This window comes from Opisthorchis viverrini (assembly GCF_000715545.1).
Source record: "Opisthorchis viverrini unplaced genomic scaffold opera_v5_146, whole genome shotgun sequence".
Lineage (NCBI taxonomy): Eukaryota > Metazoa > Platyhelminthes > Trematoda > Opisthorchiida > Opisthorchiidae > Opisthorchis > Opisthorchis viverrini.
In genome coordinates, this window is record NW_008751801.1 from 382,831 (window position 1) to 393,707 (window position 10,877).

Consider the following 10,877-nt stretch of genomic DNA (forward strand, 5'->3'; position numbering starts at 1 on the left):
GTAGGATGTATTATTACACATTTCAAATAGCCAGAGTCATGTTAACTTGTTTTAGAATGCCCACAAACTGACAACAACGGAACTGGCGCAAACTGTCTCATTCAGGAGTGCTTGTGTATTGCGTCTTCATAATGTAAGAACATTCAGTTGTGTGGTTCAAAATATGTGTACTTTGTGTTCACCATATCTGGCGTCTATTGTTGGAAAAACAATTCGGGATTACTCTACCTATCCTATGACTTGCATTTGGGCCTTCACATCCATTTGGTAGAAAGACTGGCAGCATTTGTGCAAGCGCAGTGAGGTCAGCAGATGAGAAGTTGGTGTATGCATTGGCGTCTTCTGTGAAATTTGTTTTCAAAATGCATACCACCAAATTAGTGGCGAGAATACGGTTATTCCCTCCGGAAGGGAACAACGTATGGAGATTTACAGAATGAATAGACGGTAGTTAAACAACTCACGGAAAAAAGTGACCTGGATATACCGCTTACTTTAGGGAGGACCAGTATATCACATATAATTAGGCAACTGATGCAGCATCATTTTCATGAATGTATTTGTTTTCTCTTTGTGGGTTGCCTTTGTGGATATTCGGTGACCGCTGTGAGTCTAACGGACATTGTTTACTGTTTCGTGATGCAACCTGATGCAGCCTACATCTGACAGAAGATCACTAAAATCAAAACTCATGACAGAGTTCGGTTTCCAGACGCAATCATAATGCGTCACGATATTATTCATAGAAGTTAAGGCAATTGATGAGCACATCCATGATCCACGCATGTATCGTCCTGCTAGCAATTATAAGGGGGATGTCTGTTGATTGGTAACGGTATACTATATTACCTTTATAACGGCGTGCATTTTAAAGGCACCTCGATTTCCGGCACCTTCGAATTTTTGAAAAAAAACTTTCAACAGTAACACAGCGTGAAGTCATCCTCAGCACTGGGTGCTTAAAGCAAGGACTATCGGCGGCCTACGCTCATTAATCGTCATTTCCTGAAGTCGAGGAGGATGGTAGTAGTCCACCCTATAACTGTGTGAACTATATTGCTCCAGTCCGTACTCCGCTAAGCGGACACGGTTGGTCAAAATGCTTCACCTGGATGAAAAGCCTTGATATGCGTGACAAATTCTAACATTTTCCGGAATGAGTTACCAGTACACTCACCGTAAAACAGATTAAACAGGTGATTTCGTCTGTGTTAAGACTGATGACCACTCCTCTTGCGTTGGCTTTAACTGCAGCAGCTCGCGACAATGAGTTGATTTTCATTCCCTCAGCGACCAAGCAGCCCTTTTCTACACGTTGTTTCCTAGCCGCAACTAGAACCTCAAAGATAACAGGTAAAACCGAGGAAGTGTTTTGAAAAAAACTGATATCTTTGTGCATCAGTTGGACGGATGGTTGGCAGAACCAACAGCCCAGATATTCCGGAAGAATGCGCATGAATCACATGGTAGTGACTACAAATTCAACGAGGATGCCTGGATGATCCATCTCATCTTCAAGCAATGGCTCGGAAAATAAAGCATCTGGGTACTAATGGAGAATTAGGAGATGGTGTTTCTCTTACCTGAATGAGCAGCTGATTCGCAACCATCAAGGAGCAATGTACAGTTGAATATGCTTCCTCCAAATGACACACTTTTCTCGCAACCGTTCAACGCCGGTAAAATACAAGCTGCTACCGTTCGCTACCACTGCGTCAGAGATTTCCAGGTAGGTGATATGCCTGATCATGCTGATGAATTTACTAGGTACATAATCTAGATACAATCACACGGACCAATGCCAACTTACGGAACAGCAGTATCCAAACTGCCCAGGCATGTTTTGCTGATTGCGACTTCAAGAGGACTGCCTTGGATATACCGTGCAATGATCTAATGGACGATAAAAAAAATTCCACGGACAAGTCTCGAGCTAGGGTAATCGATTTTTACTGTAAAAAATCACTATTTCAATGTGAGAAATTGTCATTGGGTCGACACACGAATCCTGAACTCAGCTATCAGGGGCTATAATTTGTGAAACCTTCAAGTGGATCGCTTACGCCGGCGTATTTCATGGAGATATGTGAGCTGTTCAGAATAATTGCACATTGTATTCTGCGTAATGTTAATCTCATCCTTGAAATGTTTTCATTATTAATTGGTAGAAGTCAAGGAAGATAGGCGTGTTAATGAGACAAAAGTTACTGATATCATCTAAGCATGGCGCTGGTGGCAGTGACCGCACTTTTGATTTTTGTTTTGAAGGTTCAACTTCGGCGTTGGTAATGTGGTGAAATATTGGTAGTTTATTGGTTGGTTGCTGATCAGATGGCTGTTGATCTGTTTGCCGAGCTTGCAAGCCAATTGCCAAGCTTGTCGAACAGATCAACAGCCATCTGATCAACAACCAATAAACTTCGGCGTTGTTTAGGGAGAGGTTTCTAACTTTCATCATGGAAACAGTTTCTGAGGTATGTACAGATGGCCTTTAGATGGAGCAGATAAGAAGGTCAGCGGTGTGTTGACCCCCTTCGTAGCACCGCACTGTTACTCAGATTTCAGGTACGCACTCTATCACTTGGTTTTACGGTCGACACCAAGGAGACTGACCCCCAACTAAGACCAGTCGGGTCATTTCGCACATGGGGAGGACCAAAACTGCTATCCAAGTGAATATTTGTCGAATTTCGTACAACTTGGGTTCAAGTTGCTCCTATCTGTTGAGTCAGAAGGACAGAACGGATCGTGAACTACAGAAGATTTTCCAACAAACTTATGCGTAGTGTTTTGCGTTTAGACAGTAAGTAAACCTTCAGATGACAGATTTCTCAGAGACCGCTAATGCACGGGCTGTTCTCAGGTTCATTGATTCCAGTATACTCATAACGATATGCTCGTTTATGACAGGGAACTAAGGTCATTCGGTACCCAAATTAAATGCCGAATAAAATCTGAAAACAAGATAATACCTTCGAGTCACCAAAACGGCGATTAGGTCAAAGTAATGTTCTTAAGGTACAAAACTCCGGGTTTAATGGACCCAACGCGTGACTGATGACATAATGAAAGCGGCTATACATGGGGACTGCAAATGACAGCCTACTGTCTTCTTTATGTGCAATTTTTAAGTTTTCGGTGCCCAAACGGTAGCTTATCTGTATATCTACTGACGATGTGCATGCTCACAGTAACTGACGAGGGCCAATTTCTTTATGAAAAGTAAACCTGGCCAACGCACTAGCCAGGAATTATCAATCGCTGCCTATCCACACAGAGCGTTACGAACCCTGTAATCAGACTGCAGCAGCACATGCATACATAGTCAGGCCTTGCTTTAGGTGTCAAATGGTGAAGAGGACGACTAGACAGACGATGCTTCAGATTCGGCATCACCAGGCCCCTACGTAGTTTAATGGAAAACCGCCCATCGTATCAGTTTCATAATGGTTGATCTAATCTTTGCGATATCCAGTACGCATTAGGCAGTGCTTGAAAGGACAAAATCCCACTGAACACGATGAAACATTCGCTCGCTTCCGGAACTTTGAACGGAGGCAGATTTGGTCACATTTACCTCCTGACCTTTCTATAGCTTCGGAGCCGGTGTGGCTGGAGAATTTTCCTCAGACCAGTACTACTAACTTCCGAAGCAAATGCACTGAGTTTCCGCTGGGGAAGATACACGAAGTGAAGTGTGCATCAGGTCATTTCTGCCAGTCTTCAGGACTGTACGGTAACTGAAATATGGGGAACTCCTGTTACACCGTGTCTCTGTAGAAATACAATGCAGATATTTTGTTTGGTTTGCTTCAATGTATGCTGATTTCGTGCATTATGTACCATAAACCTCAGAAGTCTTTTTGAAATTAAAATGCATCTATTCTACGTTGGATGTGCACCTTGCTGTATGTGGAATTCATCAGGAGGATGCAAGTGTCCACAACCTTACTAAATGCACTTACTTTTAACTAGAATTCCGATAATTCCTTTTGAATTCGAGATGGTGGGTGGTTTAGCCAGTCCTCGCTTCCCGAATTTTCACGCACACTAAACGCACACATTACACATATAGAACCCTGAACCGTATTACAAGCTTCTTCGAAGCTCAGCGCACTTTTGGCATTCTCTGGGACAGCAATGTCATGACGACATAACACCATCTATTCTCATCACAAGAACCCCGGTTTCTCGTCAGAGTCATTGCTTTGAAATCGCCTGCTACGTTGAATACGCAGAGCCGGTGGTTCGTGTAAACTCACACTAGAACAGAGAGTTCCACCGAGGGATGCGATAGGAATAGTGAAGCAGGTATAACTGCTGTCGTACTCTAGAAAGTTCGATAGTGGTGGTTGTTGTGCCGTGACTTGAAGTAATCACTTGCAATCACGGCACAACACCATTGGAGGATGGGTCCACAATCATCCTTGGAGTGAAAACCGTCTGCTCGGGTGCAGTAGGTCTATGCCCGGTGCACGAAATTGGGATAATGGAATGGTTGACAGCTAAGCTCCTGGACGATCCACTAGCCTGCAGTATTTTTGTACAAGTTCCGAACACAAGCCTTCCTTCTGAGAGTATGCTGAAATCATTTGACTGAAACGCTGAATCCAGGGTGGCTGTTGAGGAATATGTTTAAGCCACACTATAACTGATTGATTTTCTTGGAAACTTCGATTGCACAGTAATGTGTAGACCTGCTTACTGGCCTAGAAAGTGCTTGAAAGCTGATGGTCTATCACTGATGACATTGTACACAAGAACTTGGCTTATAGCTGTTGTTCTAAATGGATCAGTTGATCCTTCACACTCGAATCAAGAGAGTGTGTACAATGTGTTGCTTTACCCGGATGGTAGTCCAGCCTTTCAATATATGTGGTAGTATTATGTAGCTTAATTTCTTCTGTCCGTATGGTGATGATTCATTCCATTTTCCCGCACTGCTGCGCTGAAAGCGTAGTCCACACAGGCTAACAAACATCTAAAGCTTGTTTACCTTCACTAATTGAAACAACATAGCTAGTGTATGTGAACTAACAGATGCACCCATTTCGTATTGGCTTGTCTCTAGGACACTATCAATGGCAAGAAAACAAAATAATTAGGCCCTGTATTTTGTCAATAAATGAAACGGTACACATACAGACCTCTTGTATATTTTGGACGTGCAATAAAGGTTAGAATCCACCCATTGCAGAAGCCTTGTTGGATATGAAAACGGGGGAGCTTTTGTGCTTGAAGTTGAGGTCAAATCAAAGCTGACTGCCGTAGCTTCCAATCAGGTAGTGGTTATGAGATTCTGAAACGAAAAAAAATTGTCTTCTTTTTCTGGAGGTCGGACACTTATCACTTCTCCCTACGTAACGAGATGGCTCAGTGGTAAGATGGGTCAGTGTTTAGAGCGCAAATTTACTGACCGGAAGGTCCGTCGTTCGAACCCGACCTGTGCCTCTCGAATTCTTCTGTCTAGAATTGGGCAACTTGGCAGTATACAATCCATTGTGCCTCCTTTGGGTGGCATGGCAGCTAGGCACCGAAAGGGGGCTACAGCTGAATGAGTTTTTTTTTAAATGTAACTTCCTTAGCAGTTTCATGTGAACTGGTGCGTACATTGTGATATAGAACCAATATGTTTACTTATTGTCCATGAGTGAGTATTGGGACCCGATTACCCCAGCGCAATGCGTTTTAGTAAAAGCCGACGCCAGAATTTCGGCTGCCCGAGTAATTGACTTATCCCTCTTGAAGTAGAATTCTATACATACAGTCTTGGATACGTTTGCCTCATTTCACTGCACAGGACATCTAGTTTGCCTCAAGGTTTTCTTGAACAGCTAAGGTTTAGCTTCAATCGAATCCGATGTGTATATCGTGATAACAGAACTTTGGAGGTGTTGCGTTTTCGCTTCAGAGGGTTAGAGCACGCGAAATGCGCTCACCTTTTTTTCCTAATTGTGTATATATTCTCTGAAAGTTTTCGCGTAATAAGTATATTCACTCACTGGTGACAATCATCAAGTTCCTCGGATGAATGCTACTGAGACGATGGACAAACCTAATGGCTGGTGCCTTATCAGTGGAAATGGCCAGTATATCCTCAATACAGCCCCTACAGTATACCCATACAATATATGGTATATAAATCATACAACATATAGTGAAAATTCGTTCATTCGTCCTTTCATGATAACATGGAGACCAAAGGGATAAATATCCGCCTCCACTTGACGAAGTGCTAAAACCTCCTAAGCTAGTTTTCTTCGAATTTCTCCAAGTATATACCGTTGGTTGTCATTGTTTTAAAAGCTTGGGTAGGCAAGCTCCTTTAAAGTTAGGAGTTTCGCCTTAAAAAGGACACCTGTTGAACTGTTTGCAACTATAGAGCACCCAATTATTTTCTATAAAACTGCAGTTTGATCTTAGTTACTGTCAGTAAGCCTGGGAATCCCTTGGTATCAATTGCCATATGAATGGTTTGACTGTTAAAATTACTGTATTATCTTCAGTTCCGAAACCGTATTCAAGTCCTAATTTAAGATGTTACTTTGATGCGAATGCTCTGGAAACTTCTCGGTACTCCTAACATTAAAATTGGCACCACACACCAAGGCCTGTATGGCCCAGAGTGTCTATACATTTCAGGGCAGACAGAATCACTAACTTGTTGGTCGTTGAATTTGAGAGCGAGGAAAATAATCCACGTCGGAAAAGAATGGAGGTCAAGACAGGTTGACATAAGAGTAGTGGATTGCTGCATTACAATTTTCCGTCACCTGCTGGTAGCCTCGATTCTTCTGTGAAACCTACTGCTTTTCGTGTATGAACTAGCCCAAATTTTAGCAGCATATGACTACACGAGTAAATGTTTTCCCAGAATTCTGTACCGTAGGTTTTCTAGTATGCCATCTGGGAAACAGTCCTTATTTCAGTTGTACGGTGAACACAAAACCACTGATGACCAGAATAAACAACAGGTGGGAAGGTTTAATCTATCAGTTCAAGCGAGTCGTAGCGTTTCCCGCGTGACACGACCAATTTGGATATTCACATTTAGAGGACCACACACGTTTTTTTCATGTAGTGTAATTAACAACATTGTGTGTGCAACACAATCAGTTGGGGTGTTTGCACGAGCAATAAGGATCATAGCAGATTTGTTTTTGTGTGAACAAACCTGATTTCGATAAATTCATTAGCTAAATTTTGATTGGTAATAAATGACTTGACTAGCTAGGCGATATTTGTTGGTACCCGGCCAAAATAGCCTCTACACAGCAAGTTAATTGCACAGTAAGATACAGACAAACAGGACTGCGAAATCGCACAGTCATGGTGGCAACAATCTAACGATTCCCATTTTCTTTAATCCCTTGTATGTAGTTACAACGTCCTCGCATTTTGTGTGGTTGTACTCGGAAATTGTTTAGCTATCGCTTATCAGCTTGCCCTCTTATATTTTGCAGTTGCAAGGACCAGTCATTGAATTTTCCGTATACATTTGTTCCCACTCCAAAAATGTGTTCTGTGTATGAGTGAATTCATTGTAACAACACTGTGGAGCTGGAAATTGAGTAAACTCCACTTGCTGTTCACTGTGACCCATTGTTTGGATCTGGCTTATCGATGAGCACGCAGTGCTGAATTCGGTTAACCGAATGGGAGAGCAAAGATTTATAAAATAAATGAATTCGTACACTTCAATGGTAGTATAACTGTTTGTCAAGCTTGGCGTAAGTTTCTTTACAACCCAAGAAAACGTAGTCAGTGCGTTATCAGCTGAAATTCCCGAGGAACAGATCCACTCGAGTTACTAGTGAAAGGAGGAAACCTTCGCTATGATGTCAACGCTAGTAAATGTACACTGCAAAGCGATTCCATAATTCGCGTAATAAACTCCACCTTCCAACGGATGTGGGGAGAGGTTTGTTCACCAGATTATAGGCTACTTGGATACTATCACGGCTAGGCTGTGCTTCCTCACGGTGTAAAGGCTTGTGTGCCTCCTTTGCCCATCGTTTTATACTGGTGATTCCTCGTGTGGCACAGTGTTTCTACTACAACATTGGTTAGTGAGTGGCGTTTGGAAGTACACAGTCATTATCTTTATCTGTATCTCAAAAATTAGAACACGTGGGCTCATTCGTCCTTTGAATTTTCGACTAATGCAGTATTATTAATTCAAACAAAGCTTCTCCGGCCAGGTTTGTACGTCCTCCAATCCAAGTTTTGCGCCATGACTGCAACCCAGTCCACTTACTAAAACGGACCATAAAAAAACCATTTGTTTTATCTTGCATTGGTAAATGCAAGTGCTATCAACAAGGTTGAAGTACGTGTCGCATACAACAATATTGGGCCACCAAAAACAGTTCACATCTTTTTTAACAATATGCCCTTTATTTCTCCCCATTCTTCTTACAAACCTCTTTGTTGCAGGTCTCATGTGAAGACATGTTGCTCATTAGACCAATAAATGAACTACAGGAACACCATTGCCCATACCCACTGCTTCATTTCCAATTCCAAAGCCTCGTCCCCCGGTCTCCATGCCAATCTTTGGCATTCAAACCATACAAACCAGTTTGACAAACAGGGCGCTTTAGCAGACACTCTTGGCAGTTTAACAATAGACTGTTGCTTTTCCAAAACTCGGTTCTAAAGCTGCTGTGTCATGCTACGAATGCTTTGCTTAGTTCCCTTCTGATGAGCCAAATCTTCCCTTTCTAATTGGATTTCACTAACTGGCTAGGTTTTTGCGGACCATTTTTCAACCTTTTCTAGGATACTCACTAGTCTTCATTACATCCAGTCCTTATTTGTACATTTCGGTCCACACACCAACCGATAGCATCAGCCCTGATCTGAAATATTCCCTCTATCCGGAGCTACCCATTATTCTGTTGGGTACTGTTGCTGACAAGGGAAGTTCCAATGTCAAATAGGACGTCTCAGCCTATCGGAGGACAACTTATTGGCCCACTCACCTTGAAGCCAACGCATACAGATGACAGTTATCATATTCAGCAGCCACGTAGCGACTACATTGTGTTCCTCAGTGCCAGCGTGTTTGGACTTCAGTACATAACTTTCTGTTATCACTCTGCCCACAGATGCGTAAACTTGAAATCTGAATGATTATGGGAAAATTAGCTACCGATGGCGAGTTTCTGTCCGAAATCGTCGGCGTTTTAGAATGACTTCATCTATACTCACCATCTTGTCTTTCGGCGCAGAATACTGACTTACTTCCCGGAGGAGCTTAGGAGGCAAATTCCCCGTTTCCTAACCCACAAGTTCAGTAATTTCAATGAGCCAAATTTCGAAGGTGATTCCACTGACGGTTTGAATAATCACTCAGACGAAATAAGCATCGCCAGGAATAGACCGGGGAACTCATGACTTGATTTACTGATTACCCACCAAATTTCGAAACAGCGGAAAATCTTTGAGAAAACAGTCTTACACAAGTACCACCAAGAAACCAGTTGCTAGTGGAGTCATCGGGAGTAAGTCTGCAAACTTTGTACACAGAAGTAACAAAAGCATGTTTGTCTTTTCCTACCGGCTCAACACAACCTAGTGTATGTGAATTTGAATCTCACCTCCTTTTCTGAAGTACACCTTGTTTTGCTGTCCTGAGACGCTGCTGTACAGCAGGAACAGAAGAGCTTCTAACAGCGTTGTTCAAGTACGATAGTGGCTTTTCCAGTGCTACCCTGACTAGATGGTTTAAACTAGTTTAGGCACAAGAACACAATTCAGCAAACTGGGGGTGACTGGACATTTTACCTTAGAACTATCTAATACTAAATGAGTGGCGTCCATTAATTAGAATGCTAACCCAAAATTTGGTGTGACACACAGAAACACAGTAACCCTTCTAACGTAGAAATATTCAGGCCGGTGCTTACGGTATAAAGTCTACTGTTGTCAATGGATATCCCAGCTGAAGAACTAGAGGTGAGCACATGTGTGAACGGTGTTGAAGCCAGCTTGTCGTTCATCTGGCTGCAACACACTGCATACCCCGGAGGATACGAAGCTCCGATGCCAAACACTGACCTGAAAAACCGCACCAACGTGGACTCCGCCAACACAAAAGCAAACTGGGCTAAATTCTGGGTAAAGCACACTGTGCTATACGCAATGGCACGCAAAACCAGCAACTACACACACCTTTCTCACCTGATTGACAGTCAGGAGTACGAGTTGACGCTAAAGCTGCCCAACACGCAACTGATTTTGAAAAAGTCATGATAAAGATTGCCAATGGCACTTGACACGAGGGGTCAAGACATCCTGCTCCATCACGCTGTGCGAAGGTCCTAAACTCAACACGAGCAAACTTTTGGTAATAGGAGCCATCTTTGTCCCAAACCATGTGTACTTTATCTCAGTCAGGTAGAACGAGAAACGTTTGTCAGTAGACGTATACTCTAGCTATTTTTTAAAAAAGCCTACCAGTTGATGACAGATACTTTTTCTGATTCGTCTTCGTCAAAATGCCACACTAATTTCAAAGCTACTCAAGTTGCCATACAAAATCCAAAAGACAATTTCTGGTTGCCTAAAAATGTGACATTTAATGGATTAGAAGCGAATGTACTAACTCTGGAAGCACATGCTTACGTACGTGATAACGGTACAACAAATTTCCACGCGTGGTCGGGTGAGGCACAACTGATTTTGATTGAAACGATTCTTGCTCACACCGCTGACCGCACTGGTTTGAACGACTGTTTCTTACACGATGGAACTAATAACACATAGAGGTAAGTGAGCTGATTGAGAGGAAATTAGAACGCACTTTTCAGACGTTCTTGTATGGGATGATAGGTTGCAAACTACTTTAAGCTCCACAGTAGGACCAAAGTAGA

At 42.6% G+C, this 10,877-nt stretch overlaps 1 protein-coding gene across 1 annotated transcript; it reads left to right on the forward strand.

The window, feature by feature from the left end:
• Positions 1-9,933: 9,933 nt before the first annotated feature.
• T265_06741 (hypothetical protein) lies at positions 9,934-10,257 on the forward strand (the record flags this gene model as incomplete). Its single annotated transcript, XM_009172086.1, has 1 exon — positions 9,934-10,257. One exon carries the CDS (start codon positions 9,934-9,936, stop codon positions 10,255-10,257), a length of 324 nt encoding a protein of 107 aa, XP_009170350.1.
• Between the last annotated feature and the right edge of the window lie 620 nt (positions 10,258-10,877).